At 38.2% G+C, this 17409-nt stretch overlaps 1 protein-coding gene across 9 annotated transcripts in view; it reads left to right on the plus strand.

Annotated features, from left to right (window-relative positions):
* Positions 1 to 17409, plus strand: part of WDFY3 (WD repeat and FYVE domain containing 3) — a 167688-nt gene that overhangs the window by 126830 nt on the left and 23449 nt on the right. For 5 of the 9 annotated variants that reach the window (XM_027725023.2, XM_039391079.1, XM_027725016.2 and 2 more), the window contains 15 exons: positions 835 to 969; positions 2204 to 2383; positions 3791 to 3835; positions 4289 to 4522; positions 5869 to 5968; positions 6877 to 7037; positions 7610 to 7839; positions 8675 to 8784; positions 9588 to 9770; positions 10291 to 10448; positions 11918 to 11995; positions 12958 to 13185; positions 13960 to 14013; positions 16318 to 16486; positions 16702 to 16865. In XM_027725023.2, coding sequence (XP_027580824.1) covers positions 835 to 969; positions 2204 to 2383; positions 3791 to 3835; positions 4289 to 4522; positions 5869 to 5968; positions 6877 to 7037; positions 7610 to 7839; positions 8675 to 8784; positions 9588 to 9770; positions 10291 to 10448; positions 11918 to 11995; positions 12958 to 13185; positions 13960 to 14013; positions 16318 to 16486; positions 16702 to 16865 — 2229 coding nt within the window. The remainder of the gene's footprint in view (positions 1 to 834; positions 970 to 2203; positions 2384 to 3790; positions 3836 to 4288; positions 4523 to 5868; positions 5969 to 6876; positions 7038 to 7609; positions 7840 to 8674; positions 8785 to 9587; positions 9771 to 10290; positions 10449 to 11917; positions 11996 to 12957; positions 13186 to 13959; positions 14014 to 16317; positions 16487 to 16701; positions 16866 to 17409) is intronic. The other 4 variants (XM_027725018.2, XM_027725022.2, XM_027725019.2 and 1 more) reach the window with 3 other exon arrangements.

The raw sequence follows: 17409 nt of genomic DNA on the forward strand, positions 1-17409 counted from the left end.
TCCAGTTGTTGCTGAAAAATGTTGGTTGCTCTTATTCTGAGCAGGTTGATTTTGGGCTTGTTTGAACTGTATGTAAATGAGTAGATTTTTTATAGTCTACAACAGAGTCCTAGAAGGCCTAGGGTAGTGCTTGATGATGAAAAACCACACTTGAGATAGACAAAGTGCCTGTTTAGAATGGATGCAGTGCTAACATTTATTTATCAGTGAGAACTGAAAAGTGAAAGTTTTCAGACCAGGTAGTATTCTACCTGCCTGTATTCTCAAGAGCAGTACTTGATAACACATTCAGCACTGTGCTAACATGAAGTAGAGGCATGAAGCTCACTCATCTGTTTACAGCATTGAAGTATGACACTGTTAAATCAAAACTAAATTCTACTACTTAGTAGCACTCTTAATGCAGGAGGTGGGAACTTTGTTAAATGTTTTAATTCATTTAATTATTTAGACTTGCTGGAAATTGCAACTTGATTTTTTTGTGTTGTTTGTTATCTTTTTTTTTTTTTCTTCTGTGGAATACCATGTGGGTTTTATTGCTAGATGTGAGAGAAGTAAACTGAGGGGATTGTGCAGCCTGTGTGCTCTTTTGTTTCAAAATACTTAAATACTTTGTAAAGAATTGCTGTTACATTAGCCCATTGTTAAAGGAAATTTTCTTCAGTGACATGTGACTTTCATATGAAACTTATGGTGATAAAGTCTGGAGGATGCAAAACAATTTTTTAAATACTGCCAAATGAGTGCATTGTATGTGTAATAAAAAGCAGTATTCAATTGCATAAGAGAAAGGGATTATTTCATGTCTTCTTTTTTCTCTTTCACCTCTTACAGTTTGATTTAGACTCTATTTGGACGTTCATATTTGGAGTTCCTGCCTCCTGTGGCACTGTTACCTCTTCAATACACAGTGTTTGCACAGAAGCTGCCTTCCTGTTGTTGGGAATGCTGAGGAGCATGCTGAATTCTGTAAGCATAAAAAAAATTTTGCTTGTATTTGAATATTATGAGTTGAGTTTGCCATGTGGTGAAAAGCCAAATTAGAAAAATTTTTTGTCAAGTGTCACGACAAAACCAGCTGTGAGATAGGCTTGTAATACTTGGGTGAAAACTGTCATTTTAGTGGGTTATTCTATGTTACTTTTTTCCAGTGTCTGTGGAAATATTAGTGGCCACAAAAAGGCTGGGCTCTGTGTTTAGCTGCAATTAAAACAAAACAAGAAAGCAGAAGGATAAAATGTCCTTGGCAGAGATAATTGAATTTCTTTCCCAATTAACATCGTGGGGGCATGTTAGAGAGAGTATATTCCATCTGCTCAGAGCTATGCGAGTTGCAGATTTTGTACATGAACCTTCCACATGCAGAGAAGTCCCCTGACTATGAATAGCCACATGCTGGAGGAAATGAATTTACTGCCAGAAAAATGTGTCATCTTCTCATCTTTGAATCTAATGTCAAGAGTAGTGGAAGTTGGTCTCTCAGTGGGAAAATTCTGTATTTCCTTGAATCTCGAGTGTGTTATCTGCTGAAAAGTATCTCACAAAATACTTTAAAAGCAGCACCTGTCTGGTTGTCTCCTGTTTGGTCGTCATGTGTTTGTGATGTGCTCCATTGCTTGCATGTTTCTCCCATGCTAACATGTTTAGAAGCATCTTCTGGACATGTGTACTGGTTATACCTTCATGACCTGCTGCAGGGCACATTCCTGTTGTCACATGGTCTGTCTCTTGCTGGTCACCTATCGTGGTTGGTCACATGTTTGGTCGGGTGTTTATCGTATGGTGACATGCTTAGATATGTGTTCTGTCACATTGAGTCAGGTTTGTGTTGGTGATGTACTCACTCGTTTTCTGTCACTTGTTTGATCAGTTATTAGGTCACATGTTCAGACACTGCGTCTTCAGTCAGGTGTTCTGACAAATCCTTCAACACACAGTGACATTTCTCAATGTGCTTTTCACAGCTGGTCATGTGCTTGGCCCCCTATTCAATCACTTATGTCTGCTCTGCTTGAACAAGTGCTTGTCCATGTGGTTGATCACATTTGGCCCCATCTTTCATCACATTACATCATGTATGTCATTGCATGTTTGACAGTGTATTTGATTGCATATTTGACCCTGCAGCTTCTCTTCCTTTCTGAAATAAGCATTCTTCAATTAGTGCTATCTGTGCTGATCTGGTGTTTGTTTTTCAACCCAGCCTTGGCAGTCAGAGGAGGAAGGCTCTTGGCTTCGAGAATATCCAGTCACCCTGATGCAGTTCTTTCGGTATTTGTATCACAATGTGCCAGACCTCATTTCCTTGTGGATGAGTCCAGAGTTCCTGTGTGCGCTGGCAGCAACAGTGTTCCCTTTCAACATACGACCTTACTCTGAGATGGTAGGAAATCCAACTATTTAGCTGTTTGTTTTTCCCCTGAATGTTACTTTTGAGGATTTATCAATTAACAGTCATAACTCACCCTGCAAAAGAGGGCATTGTCAAGGCTGGGCTGGACATTTCATACTTGGGTTTTGGAGCTGAAAGAAGCACGTGTTCAACAGAACAGCATTTTAGGGGGAACATACACAAGTTGTTTGTTTTCTAGTGGACCATTATTTTCAATTATATGAAAAATATTAGCTCATATTTACAAAAGCTAAAAAGACTGACTCAGCCTGTGCATTCAGCCCTCTGCTCTGGAGGATGTGATAAAATCTAAAACTTCTTTTTTCTTCCACTTACCATTTCTGCTTTTGTGGTCTAACCACAAAACAGTGTTCTTGCATTTCCCGGAACTTCTGAGTTCAAGCCAGGAGAGGGTGTGAATTCAACATTGCTGCCTAAAGTATTCTTTGAGCTTAGTGCCATTTACAAATAATACTGTTTCTAGAAAATGAATGGAAAGAAACAGGTACTGCTAGCCAACATCTAAAACTAATTTTATTAAGAACATGGAAGGATAGTTGGGCTACAGGTTGCCAAATGCTAGAATAATGGAGGGTATGATAAAACAGTTCAGGAAATACTTACTGGTGGCATGCTATCGTTTTGTCAATAAAAGTGGGAGATCAGTTTTTAACAGAGCATGCTGATGAGTCTCTCATGAAAAATAGGGGATTTTTTTGCTTTTATATTAGCAGGAGCTTGGTCTCTCTCAAAAAAGTGCTACTTATAAACTAGTAATGCTGATTTGGCATTCACCTGTAGAATTTTTAGAGGAGCCTTGTGTCTCTGAGCAGATTTTATTTTAACTGCTAGATCCCTTGGAACTTTGTATAGCTGCCTGACAACTTGAGCTCTTCACAGTTTGAAGGCTCTCGTGACTCCAAATTGGTTTATTCCTCCAGCATTTCCCTCTACCTAAATCAATCCCTTGTGAAATAACTGAATAACAGCCAGGTTTCTGCAACGAAACATTATAATCCAAATTCAGCCTTGAGAGAAAATTCTTAACTGATCTTTCAGCTTTTCTGAGACAGCTATTAAAACTAGAAAGAACACATATTTGGAGTTCTCTTAATTTCTTGGGAAAACTCTCCTACTAAAGCAGACCAAATGTCCAAAATGTTTGGTTATTTCACATGTAAGTTGGCAATGGATAAGCTTGTTGAGGGAAATCATGTTGTACCTTCTTTCACTTGGAGGAGGGAGTTACATGAAAAGAGTCAGTCTCTTGGATTTGACAGCTTTCATTACTGTTTGTGCTTTTGTTGCAGTCCTCTTTAAGAGCTAGCCTCTCAAAGGTTTCTGTTCATCAGAAATGGGAAAGCTGTGGAGACCCTTTTTTTTTTTCTCTTTTTTTAGAGATTTTTGGGAAACCGGCTTACCCATAACTGCACTCTGATGAAGGTATCGTATTAAAAAAAGAAAGGCTCAGTTACTTTTTTGTTTTCTGTTATGTAAGCTTGATGGCCTTTTTTTTAGTTGGTTTCTGTCTTGGTTTTATTTCAACTGCTTTAGTTAATAACTTTTCAAAACTTTAATTTTTTTTTTTTGCAATGAGAAAATTTATTTTTGCCAAGTGTTTAGAAATTGCTCAAGTACTTCTGTTGGTCAGTGAATGTGAAATGTAACTCACACCAGTCTTCACTGATGATTGATTGCCTTGGGAATCTGAAACTGGATGTTTCTCCTGTTGTGTATTAGGAAACTGATCCTGAACATCATAATCTTGTAAAAATGCTTCTTAAGAAGCAAAATATGAAGCGAAAAAGCCTTAGAAAGACAAGCAAATAATAGAAAACTGAAAAAACTGCCATTAATTTGCTGATCTCTACAGTTTTAACGTGCTCTTTTCCGCAGGTCACTGATCTTGATGATGAAGCTGGGTCCCCAGCTGAAGAGTTTAAAGCCTTTGCAGCTGATTCTGGCATGAACAGGAGCCAGTCAGAATACTGCAATGTTGGCACCAAAACATACTTAACCAACCATCCTGCCAAAAAGTTTGTGTTTGACTTCATGCGTGTGATGATAATTGATAACTTATGTCTCACACCAGCCAGCAAACAGACTCCACTGGTAGATCTTCTGCTAGAGGTAGAGTTTCTTTGAGTTTTGTGTTTTGTTTTGGTTTTTTATTATTTGAACTTATTGTGAAGTCGTAGCTTTCTTCAAGTTTTATTGCTGTGAAGTATGTTTCATTTGTTAAACACTTTTCTGACCACGACAGCTGTATTGATTTTGTTGAGAATATAAAATCCCTGCAGAAATATTAAGGTTTCTGTTTTATTCACATTAGATAAAAAGAAATATTGCCATAGATGGTGCCAATTAGATAAAAAGACATATGGTGCCATATGCTATAAAAACCTCACAAAATAACTGTGTTATCTTCCTGTAAATTATCTTTTAAAGCTTGTTACACTTGATGAAAGCATCATCCTGTTAATGGTGAGGCAGGGAGGTGAGGAGTTCAGTTACTGTTTAACTGCCCACACCTCCTTCAGACAATGTATTTTGAAATGTTCAGTTCACATCAGTTCTCTCTCTTCCTTGACCTGCCTATTTGCCACCTCATCTTATGTATTACTGAGTCTCCCTGATCTTTTTTGAAAGCTGCAGGAATTTTGGACCATGCTTGTACATTTCCTAACAAATTTCCTGGGGCAATTGGGCACCTCTTTGCTGTCACAAAGCAAAAAATGAAATGTCAAAAGGTGCAGTTATCCACTGACATCAGGAGGAGTGTTTGAGACCATATTCAGTTGGTTGCCATTGCTTTACAGCTGTTTTAACTTGTTATCACTCATCAATGTTACTGGCCCCCTAGAATAAAGAGAATTGGGTATGTAAACACTGCCAAACTTAATGCTGTATTGCTTTCTAGGAGTGTTCAAGTGAATTGTTCAGTTAGGGGTGATCGTGTGTTCACTGACCAACACAAGGTGCTAAAGTCATTTTCCCCTTTAGTTTAGCCCATATATCTATTATATGACTTTATCAAGGCTGATTTAGTAATATGCAGAACCCCACATAGAAGTGATGATTGATTACGTTTGATCTATCCCATTTACTCATTTTACTGAAGGAGGGGTGACTGTGTGAACTGAGGGAGATCACAGTTTAACCATATGTTTAACTATAGTTAGAGTTTTGTGCACCTTTTCAGAATGTGTTCTTTTCCAGTTCCTATTATGGCAGAAGATAAATGTACTGGATTTAAATAGGAATAATGCCTGCTCTATAAGACTGCTTGCAGCCAATGTATCCTTGGCTTTTTAGATAAAGCCAAAACTTTTTACTTGGGACAGAATGTTAAGAGAAAATAAAAGTAGTTCACAAGAGCTGAGAAAAGAGGAAATCACCTAGGACAGCCTTCCTCTCCCTCTTTTTTTGCTCAGAGATATTAATTATCTGAATATTATCTTCATATCTTTTTTCAGGCTTCCCCTGAAAGATCAACACGAACACAGCAGAAGGAGTTTCAGACATATGTTTTGGATGGAGTGATGGACCACTTACTTGCAGCTGATGTTTTATTGGGTAATATAACAAACTTTAATCAAAACACAAGGTTTTGGTTCTATGACTTTTTCTTTTTTTGTTGTCCTGTTATTTTGCATCTTGATTGTCTTTATTTTTCTCTCTGCCCTTTCCTTTCCTCTGATGTGTAAATGGTGTTGCTGTCCTTGCATGTTCCCTCACTACCTTGATTGTACCAAAGCTGTAAAATAGGTTATTCAAAAAAACTACATGGCATAAATCTTTTGGATATGAAAGTCAGACAAATTGCAGTCACAGCAGAAAGAACTGAAACTGGATCTTGCATAATCTGTCATGTCCTTATTACCTTGGTAGAGGATCTGGAGTTTGTGTCAATTTATCACAGGTTAAAAGTTAGCTTTGTTTCCACTCCCTCCTACTGTAGTTTTATTATGAAGGCAGCACCCCAGAAAAAAGGATTAGCACTCCATTGATAAATGGATAGGAAGAGAAGTAGAAGCTTGTAACTTGGATGTCAGTAGGGTAGGCTGTTCCACCAGTGCATGGATTTAGATGATCAGGAAGGGACCTGTAGGAGTATGGCTGCTCAGGGGCCCAGTCGGATTTCGTGGTGGCCTGCTGGACTTCCCAGGAGCTCTAGGTCTGCTCTGTCTCCATCCTAAGTGTCATGGGGCTGTATGCATTTCTCTTCAAAAGTGCTTGTAAGGCTCCCCATTTCTTGCCATAGCAGTGATTTGTCTTTCACTGGGTACAGTGCATTAATAAAATAAATCCAGAACCATGTTTGCTTACCATCAAAGCTTATTGTAGGGAAGCCACGAGGTTTTAACTTTATCTTTGACTGAATCTCTTTTGCGGAAGTCTAGAAAGCATAAACTAATGTAAGTGTATTTATGCAGATGGGTTTTTCTGATAAATGAAGAAAACTTGTGTTCTTTGTTACCTAGGGGAAGATGCATCTCTGCCTATAACGAGTGGAGGAAGCTACCAAGTGCTGGTGAACAATGTGTTTTATTTTACACAGCGTGTGGTAGATAAGCTTTGGCAGGGCATGTTCAACAAAGAATCCAAGCTTCTTGTGGACTTCATAATCCAGCTCATTGCACAGGTAACAGTGTTGTTCTATTAACCTGCCTGCAAAACCATTTTTGAAGGTTAGGTTGAAATGCATGGAGTGGTGTCACTAAGCAGCCTGCTAGTGACACACGTCAGGTCAGCATAGAAATATGCTTTTCTTCCCCAGGCTTCCTCTCTCTTTACTGAGCTTTCTTAGCTCATCTTGTCAGTGTGGAGTGCTTTAATATGGGTAGTTGAGTAAAAACTGCTCTCAGATGACATTTTTTAGAAATCCACCAAAATAAACAAATATACCTTGCAGGAATTTTGGGAAGCTTCCTAAATTTACCTTGATGTTTTTGGAAAGCCAGTGTTCTCCTCATATACTTTTATTGGAGATTGTTAGAAGACTGTTACTGTTAGAAATCAACAGCATCTTTATAGATGTTAGAATTATAAATGTATTATCATTAATGTAATTTTTGTCCTTGAAATTCATGTGATTGACACTTCTGGTAAAATACTAATTGTGAAAAATGAGCATGGGTCAATTCAAGGTAAGATTTTGTGCCAGTAAAATGATTTTCTGCTGCTATCTGATCATGATTTTTTGCTCCCCATCAGTCAAAAAGAAGATCTCAGGGACTATCGCTGGATGCCATTTATCACTGCCTGAACAGAACCATCTTGTATCAGTTCTCAAGAGCGCACAAAACTGTTCCTCAGCAAGTGGCTCTCCTTGATTCCCTAAGGGTCCTTACTGTGAATAGAAACTTAATTTTGGGACCTGGGAATCATGATCAAGAGTTCATCAGCTGCCTGGCTCACTGCTTGATTAATCTGCATGGGGGAAGGTAAATATCTCAGTTCATTCCAGAACCAGGGCTGTGAAGTACGAAAATGTCCTGTTCTTTCTCAGTAATGGCGCTCACCTTGAAAATACATCAGCAAATTCTGGATAACTGGTTGTAACTTCCCAGCCAGTGAATTACAAACAAGCTGAAGAGATTCATTTTGAAACAAAATCAGGTTTGAAGATCCTGGGTATAGAGACCGTTTTTACATCCTTTTACAGAGGTATTTCAAAAGACTGACAAGTGTTTATCTAACCATTTTGTTATTATCCTTTTGTAATTTGAAATGTTTTAAAGATAGAAACACTGGTGCTAGGTAATTAATAAAGGTCCCATCACTTGATTTATTGCCTATTGAATCATTTCATACAAATTCTGTATCTTAGTACTTTTATGTAGAGCATTGACTAAGTCCAGTCATGCATTAAATCAGGTGTCCATGACAGATGCTGTAGACACCCACTTTTCTGCATTGCTTCAAATGCCAGCCTGGCATTTTCATTTGTTCTTTCCAAAAAGATGCACAACTTGTGTTTCATCCAGAGACACTTGGCAAGCATCATCAAACCCTGTTCTCTATTTCTGGCCTCGTCTGTTTTGTGTTTCTTCAAATATCACCATCTTCCTCTAGTGACACCAGTGTCCATGGCATGTCATTGTTTCATAAACTTTTAGTTCAGCTTGTGACCACAGATTGTCAGAACTCAAGTGAAGATACTTTGCTGTAGTAGCATGTATTAGTCTTTGTGGTACTGTTACAGGGGATCAAATGCTTTAGCTTGGTATGTTGTTGGGTTTTTTTTCTGGTGGTTGTTAATTCATTGTGTGTTTGTAGCAATGTTGATGGGTTTGGATTGGAAGCAGAAGCCAGGATGACAACTTGGCACATTATGATCCCCTCTGATATAGAACCAGATGGAGTCTACAATCAAGATGTCAGTGAAGGTAATCTGAGAGTGACAAAGCCACAGATGTCTCATAATGGTGCTTCTGTATTGTCACCACTAATCTTTTACCTCAGTAACTCGGGGCAGGGGATTATGGGGGGGATGTTACCCAGTTACTCTCTGGAAAGGTGTGTGGGCTATGTGTGTGTATAAAAATATATAAAACATTAATGAAAAGACACTTGGAAATACCAAGACAGACATATCCAGGATAAGTTAGTGTTCTGTTAAAGTAGTAAGAGGTATTTATTCTTGTCTGGACATGCACCAGAATTAGAAATACTGCATTATATGCACTGTGTTAAATGCAATAGAAAGTGAGTTGTTATAAACTATAAAATTATTATTTAGTGGCATCCTCAGGATCTTCCACTCAAAGGAAATGTATGAACTAGCTGTGGAAGAAAATATTCAGTTAATTTTTTCTTTCTTACATATGTACGTTTAATATTTATGCATGTATGTACTTAGGCATACAGTCATGTAAAAATACTCAAGCATATAGACACAGACTACTGTAAGGTTTGTTTCAATCTCATTTTGTTAGTAGATGGATGTGGGAGATGAACCACAACTAATACAGAGCCAGTGTTTCAAATTCACGGGGGAAAAATGGCCAAAGTTAATTGATAGCATATTAATGGCAAAAAAAGACAGTCTGACCAAAGGCATTTCACACATCATGCAAGAGGGGAAGAAACTAGAGTATAATTGCAGAAATTATTCATTTCACTACTGTAAAAATACCAGTTCTGTAAGCACTATAGAGAGCTTGCTGTTTGTGATCTTGTACTTGTACAGGTCGCCAGCTTCTTTTAAAAGCCATAAACAGAGTGTGGACAGAGCTTATCCACAGTAAAAAACAGGTTTTAGAAGAAGTTTTCAAAGTGACTCTGCCTGTCAATGATCGTGGCCAAGTGGACATAACCGTTGCAAGACCTTTTATTGAGGAAGCGAGTTTAAAGTGTTGGCAAAATCATTTGGGTAAGTATAGCAGTGATGCTGTAGCTACTTCTTGACTCAGAAATCTGTTCAGCGTAGGAAGCAGTTTTCCAGGAAAAGGACCTGGGAATCCTGGTGGACAACAAGTTAAAACAAGTTAGTTCTGTGCCCATATAATAAAGATGGTCAACTGATGCTTGACTGAATTAGCAAGAGTTTGGACAGCAGATAATAAAGTGCTGTAGATGTGACTCCTTTGATGATTACACAGTTCTGAGGTAATTGAGGCTAACCTGGATGTATGGAAAAACTTTCTGGAAACTATCTGGAACCTTCTGGAATGCTTGGTTTTGCAGTCTCTGTATTTCTAGATGTGCTTTGTCCCTGGCTGATGTTTGCTCCATTTTCCAGTATCTCCCTGATAGTATATTTGCAGAAATGTTTTGAGTGGAGTCAGGCCTTTCTGAAGCAACAGGAAAGGTTGGGTTTTTTTAAAAAACCAACTGTAATGGGGGAGGCTGTGGAAATACCTAAAAAGCGCTCCCAACACTTTGTTTTTCAGCTCATGAGAAGAAATGCATCAGTAGAGGGGAGGCTTTGGTTCCAGCCACACAGTCCAAACTTTCACGAGTTAGCAGTGGCTTTGGCCTCTCTAAACTAACTGGTTCCAGGAGAAACCGCAAGGAGAGTGGGCTGAATAAACACAACCTCTCTACACAGGTAATTTCTGTCAATTAATAACATGCAGTCTAAAATCCAGCAGTGTGTGTTCAGGGCTTGTGATAAATATCCCAGTGGAGGGAATCTTGCAGAGTGTGAAGTGGTATCTGGTGCTTGGTTTTCTTTCCCTTTTTTGACTGTCCACACTGGGCACCTTGCTGCTGTGTGTCCTCATCTACTAGGTCCATCTGCATATCCTTAACATTAAGCCAAGAGTTAAACTCTTTGTTGTTGGTGAGACTGCTCAGGTGCTTCTGGATACATGTGTGCTTTATACCTTTGCTAGTCTGGGTCTTCAATTCAGTTTGCACTACTGCACTGAAATGGAAGCTGTGAGGCAGATGTTTGTCCTCTTTTCCATCCTGCCCTCAAGATTATGTGGTTTAGGAATAATCCCTGTATGACCATGCATGTATCATGACCAAACAAATGCTGCTTTGTGCTGATTTTATTGTGCTACAAAGAAGAGTTCAGCAAAGCAACATGTGATGGTAGAAACCTGCTTGCTTAAAAAAAATTCACTTTACAAACCTGCTTGCTTAAAAAAAATAATTTAAAAAGAAGTCCAGAGCAGAGTAGCACAGCAGGGGTGCTGGTGCTCTCAGTAGAACTGTACCTAATGGGGCAGTGCAAAGAGTGTAAATTATTTGGGGCATTGAAAACAAAGGAAAGAGGGGTTTGAAAGTTTTAGAGGATTAAGTTCTTATTGTATTTAGTACTTTGAACACTGGGGACATGTTGGTTCAAGGTGTATTCCTGTCACAAGGAAATGTTTAACTCCCGTTGACTTAATCTGAGTTTGTGTCCTCTGGAAAAAACATGTTCCTAGTTTTCTTTCTGTCTGCAAACTAGCCAATAGGTTTGATAAAACAAAGAATTCTCAGTGCTCTGTCCTTTTCCTGGTGAGCAAGCATACACTGAAAGTGAAAGGGAAGAAACTCAGCAAGAGCTGATGGGAACTGTTGCTGACTGTGTCAATAGAGGAAGCAATAATTGAAAACAGGCATATTGTGGGACAGAGTGAGGAGGGATGGGTATCTTGAGGATTTCCAGGAAACAAGGGAGCATCCACAAAATATTACTTATAAGGAAACAGGGAAAAGTAGTAATATTTGTCAGTGCCAATGTTTGGCTGTTTGGGAATGTTCTGAGCTATTAGTCATGTGTTTCAAATATTTTCCAAATGTTTGCCAGTTTTTTTTTAAAGGATATTCCTACACGTAGTTTTATCCCCTTTAGAAAAAGGAACAAAATAAGAAAACACCAAACAAAAACTTAAATACTGCTGTGTGCAGCAGTTTGAAATTCATCATCTAAGTAATTTTTTTTAAAAAAACTATTATTTGCAAGCAAATTTAGCAAGGCGGTGAATTCATACACCTTTTCATACACATTTATTCATACACATTTTCATTCTAACAAAATCTTTATAAAGTGTCATTCTGTCTGTTCTCTTATCTTTGTATTAGGAAATTTCCCAGTGGATGTTTACTCACATTGCAGTGGTTCGGGACCTGGTTGATATGCAGTATAAAGAATACCAGGAGGTATGGTGGCTTAGAGGATTAATTACCTGACGCTGGTACTTTGGTCTGTTAGGTTATGCCAGTGCCATTTCTCATCATGAGGCTTGTAAAATATTGGCTTGTCATAGGTGAAACACTTGAATGTTTAGATACAGTTGTTATTTTTAAGGGGTTTTCAAGTGCAGTCAAATAAACAAATGAGGAAACTCATTTTGATCTGGTCATAGATTAAAAGTCTTGTAAAGAAGCTTAAATAGTCTTTACTTAGAAGTGTAAAGAAAAAATAAAACAGGGAACAAAAAGAGAGAGATTAGAAATACGCTGTCTTTCTAAAACATTGTACAGAAGGAAGAGAAGATGTGGAGAAGCATAAAATTTTCTGATGTCATGCAGTGATAATAAGTGGCTGCTCTGTGCTTTCCAGAATGAAATTGTTGCACCCTGTGGTTTCTTCCAAACATTCTCAAAGACATTTGGTTCAAAGTAGTTGCTGAGCTGCATGCTTATATGAATCTTAAGAAATCAACTTCTGAAACAGGTCATTGAAAGCAATTAGTTAAAAAAAACAACCACCAAACTTTGCTTCATTAAACTTCTCTCTACAGTGCAAATATAGGCAGGAAGACCTCCAGAACTATTTCATTCTTATAATCCTTTTTCAAATTCAGAGTGGTTTAGTGTTAACATTTCTTTCATGTTTGCCATTTAGAAATATATTCAATTAACAGTGCAAACCAAAAGCAGAGCTTTTACCGTCTTCTTTTATTTTTTTTCTTTTTTTCCCCTTTTTTTTTTTTATTTTAAGAAGATTACAGTATGACACCTGCTTTTATGGTAACTGACACCACAAATACTAGAAAATGGTGCTGGAATTATTACTTACTACTTGTTTTTCTGTAGTGTGGTTGAAATGTCTCTGCTCATATCAGAGACAGGTTTAAAAGCCTCGCCCCTGATTCATTTACCAGTGTCTTTGTGTTCAGCGTCAGCAGAATGCATTAAAATACGTGACAGAGGAGTGGTCTCAGATCGAATACGAGTTACTCCGAGAGCGAGGTTTGTGGGGTCCCCCCATTGGCTCCCATCTGGACAAGTGGATGTTGGAGATGACTGAGGGTCCCTGCAGAATGAGGAAAAAGATGGTGCGAAATGACATGTTTTATACTCAGTATCCCTACATGCCTGAAGCTGAGCAAGAAACAAACTTGCTGGTAAGTGTTCAAGAGTTTGTGATGGGTAGTTTTATGTCCTGCTGCAAAATCTATTTTTTTTTTTATATAAGTTTTTCCTAAGAAATGTATTTTGCTCTGTTGGTATTATGTGGTATTCTGTCTGTATGTCCTAAATGCTTGGTAAAGCACTTGGCTCAAAACTAAACGAACTTGAAGATTAGCAATTGCTACATCAGGTGAGGTATGCTGAGTGTTCCTTCCAGCAAACAACACAGGCACCTTCACAAGCCTCTAGAGGCTGAGAAGTACCATAACTATGGGAGATTTCAGTCTGAGCTCTCATCCTTGTTCTAGATAATGTGGTAAACAGGGGTCTGGGAAAAAAAAAGAAAAAAAACCATACAGAATATGGTCCTTGGTCTGTGAAATGTACTTTCATCCATCTGTGATTATGAAGGTGGGCTGTGTAGCAGAAATGTGTGTGGCCTTTGAAAGCTTGGCAGTTAGCTCCTTTTCATTTTGGAGCACAATTTTTAAGAAATGGAGCAGTCTTTATTGTGTCTTTTTAGGTATATGTATATGCATGCAGGAATTTTTTTCCTCAAATTAAGCCCGAGTGTCAAAGTACTTAAAACAAGTCAGTCACATCAGTCAGTCAGTTTTAAACCATCAAGTATATTTTGCCTGCTTGTGATCTGACACACAGTAGCTGTGGTGACAGTCTAGTTCACATGAAGTAGAGAACTGCCATCATGCATTCTTCTCAAAAGTGTTCTTTCTCTGATGCTTATGTAATTGATGCCCTGTTTTCAGTCTGACTTCTCAAGCAGACTTCCTGAGACATCTGATGATACCATTCCTCAAAAGGTAAAGAAACAAGTACACTGACTGAAAGAATGTCAAATAAATACAACTTTTTTTCCTCCTGCATGTTAGGCAACCTTAACAAGGCTTCTACATTTGGCTTTCAACTTGCTCTTTCAGTACATAATTCCAGGCCTAAAGGTTTTTTCAGTAATCACATTAGAAGACGTTACTGTGCTTTCCTCAACCTTCACCTAATAAAAACTTTCTGTAGATCTTACCTTCTTTGCTGCACACTAACAGGCTGTGTTGGGCTGTGCTACCACTGTTCTCACTGTGTGAAGTGTTGTGGCTTTGGGATCTGAACTAATGGTTGGTGGAACATGTTTAGTAATGGGCAACACGATCACTGGGAAGCACTTAGTGGGAAAGTGTTTCTAAGAGAGGATCTGGTGAGCATTTTTTCTCCTTTTTGGCCATAATGGGCTGTAACAGGCCTACTTCTGTTAAAGCCCTTATTAATTTTTGTCTTAGCTGGCTCTTCTCAGTTTTACTATTAATGAAGTATACATATTTGTTTAAAAAGTGTGAATCCTGCCTTGAAAAGACCTACTTGGAAGTGGCTTTTCTGCAGTATTACTCTTTTCAGTATTATGTGCTTCTCTGTTAATTAGATTTGCAGTCTTGCCCATCACTAAGTACGATGTGTAATGTGCATTCACTCATTTTGAACCGTCAACAAGAAACTAATACATATAAATGGAAGTAATTCTATTATACAGAATATCTAATATAAATTGTTACTGTTGTCCTTTCTTCATCTTAGCAGTGATATTTAGGATTTCTCTTTCTAGGCTATAGATAAATTGTTTCCACAGGCGTTTTAAGCATTGTCTGAGTGGCATTTTTGTGGTGATAAGGAGTGAAGGCTTGGCTGAACATAAGTGAGCAAATTAGATCACAGTGCCTTAAATTTTTTATTTTGGGAACAGCCAGTTTTACATGAAATAATAAATCTCCATCTTGCTGATCTTAATCACTTCGTCACCCCAAGCATCAACTTGTAATAAAATTAGTTTGATTTTGATTTTTTTTATGAGTCGTTTAGTTTCCCACTATACTATTATACAGTTAAACACAAAAAACCCTAGTAATTTCTTATTTTAGGTATGTCCAGTTAATACTGCAAAAGTGGAGAAGAGAAGATCTTGACTTAAATGGCAGTGATATTCTACAATTCTGCATAATGTAAAGCACTGAACTGGATTTGTAATAATAGTATTTTGTCATTATCCCAACCTAATTTTGAAATTCATGGGAGATAATGCTGCAAAACAACAAAAAAAATTATTGTGACGGAGAACTGAACAAACTGTAAAAACTTTCTAGAGTTTGAGTGTGGGGTTAAACAGTAGTCAGAGAAGAAAATTTCCAACTGCAGTATAAAATCGATGGGTTTTCATCCATCCATGTGTTTCAGTTTTGGGAAGACCCTTGGCTCTCTAATAAGACTTTTATCTTCACCTGTATTTCCTGTGATCATTCTAACATATTAATTGTCCTCATTTAGTTCTTCTGAATGTTGCCTCCATAATCAAGTGAGGAACATAAGAATTAGCGTGTGATGGGGAATGGGATGGACAAGGAGGGGAAAAAACACCACAGGCACACAAAAAATTCCAAACCAAAACAACAAACCCTCAGCAAAACAAAAACCCCCAAACCAAAAGACCAAAAGCACCACCCAAAGGTACAAACAGTGCTCAAAGAATTGCTTCAGTTAAATGCATACTCTTGTACCAGTCTCCTGCCCATGAACCATAAGAATCTTTACCAAAAAAAGGAACAACTGAATTAGTGAAGAATTTTTGAACCTTAAAGCAGAGCCCGTTAGTGCTTTTAGGTCATATCAACTTCCACATATCTATATCTTTCCTCGAGGCAATTTTTTATTCAAACTATTGCTTTACAAAGAAGTCAACTGTCTAACAAATAAGCTGCATGTGTTGTAGGGAGTTATGAAAGGTGACGAAATGGCCATCTGATCAATCAGTTTTATGCACAAGAATCCCAGCCTTTCACGTCAGTTCATAACATTCTGGCCACACTTCTTATTTTCCATGTTGTAGGTTTATCTGCAGGCTTTTCTGCAACCCCACTATTACCTGAGTGGCTTAGTAGCTGCCTTGCAAATTAGCTGACAGATCAGGTCTCCTGAGGAGTCCCTGTTCTGTATATGTGTTGGTGTATGACTGAGCACGCACAAAGCACTTGATGGGCATGCACTGTGCTGCACCCCCTGTTCCTGAAACACCTTCACTGAGTGAGGAGTTGACTGACCAAACAATTTCTTCAATTATTTCCAAGAAACCTGCTCGTTACCGCAGAGCCATAAGCTATGACAGCAAGGAGTACTACATGCGCCTGGCTTCTGGAAACCCTGCAGTCTTCCAGGATGCTATTGAAGAGAATACAGTGGGTGAAACAACTCAACAGGAGCCAGAACATGGGGAGGACACTATTGCGAGAGTCAAAGGTTAGATCACTTGGTTTGTCCTGAACTGTTTTCTTGAAATTTATCTGCCTTTATATCTTCTCATGCATTTGCATAAAGATAAGCATAAGGAACCTGTAGGACTCTGGTTTTTCTGTCTTGGCATTGGGTCAGTAATTTGAAAGATGATAGGTTTTGTGAAGTTGATTTTTTATGTTTCAGGGTTTTATTTATCTGTCTCTGTTCTTCTTTTCCAGGCCTGGTGAAACCTCCCCTGAAACGATCTCGCTCTGCTCCTGATGGAGGAGATGATGAGAACCAGGACCAGTCACAGGATCAAATTGTTGAGGGGAGTTCGATCGATGAAGAGGAGAAGACTGACAATACAACTTTGCTTCGACTTCTTGAAGAAGGGGAGAAGGTACTGTGTACTTCAAACACACTAAGAAGTTACTGCACTGGAATTTCTGCATTACATGTCACAAGCATGAATAATGTCCTATATAACTTCCCTGATCTGCAGCTGAATTTGCTGTATATTTCATCAGTTTCTTCCTTGAAACCAAATGTGGGCTTTGGTTCAAAGAGATCCTGACCCTGAAAACCCTGTACTGGGAACATTCTTTTTTTTAACTTCTGCCTAAAAGGGAAAAATGAACATGTCCTGAAATGAAAGCTGTGAGCTATCCCATGCTTGGAATATAGTGTCAGCTTATTGAGTCTGGACAGAAAATATACAGAAAATATGAATGCTGAACTTGGCACACCGTCTATAATTAATTATTCTCTTCATTAGAATGAAAAAGATTGATAACTAGTATTTTATCCCCAAGAACAACTTTGATTTACCATGCTGTATATTTAGACTTTGTCCATCTGAAGTATATCAGTAAATACAGTTGTGATCATAGTTGAGTGGTCTACAGGTTCTGAAATATGTTCAGTAAGCATAGTGCAAGTGGATA

Source organism: Pipra filicauda, unplaced genomic scaffold (assembly GCF_003945595.2).
Source record: "Pipra filicauda isolate LSUMZ 115617 unplaced genomic scaffold, ASM394559v2 scaffold8_size5757611_pilon, whole genome shotgun sequence".
NCBI lineage: Eukaryota > Metazoa > Chordata > Aves > Passeriformes > Pipridae > Pipra > Pipra filicauda.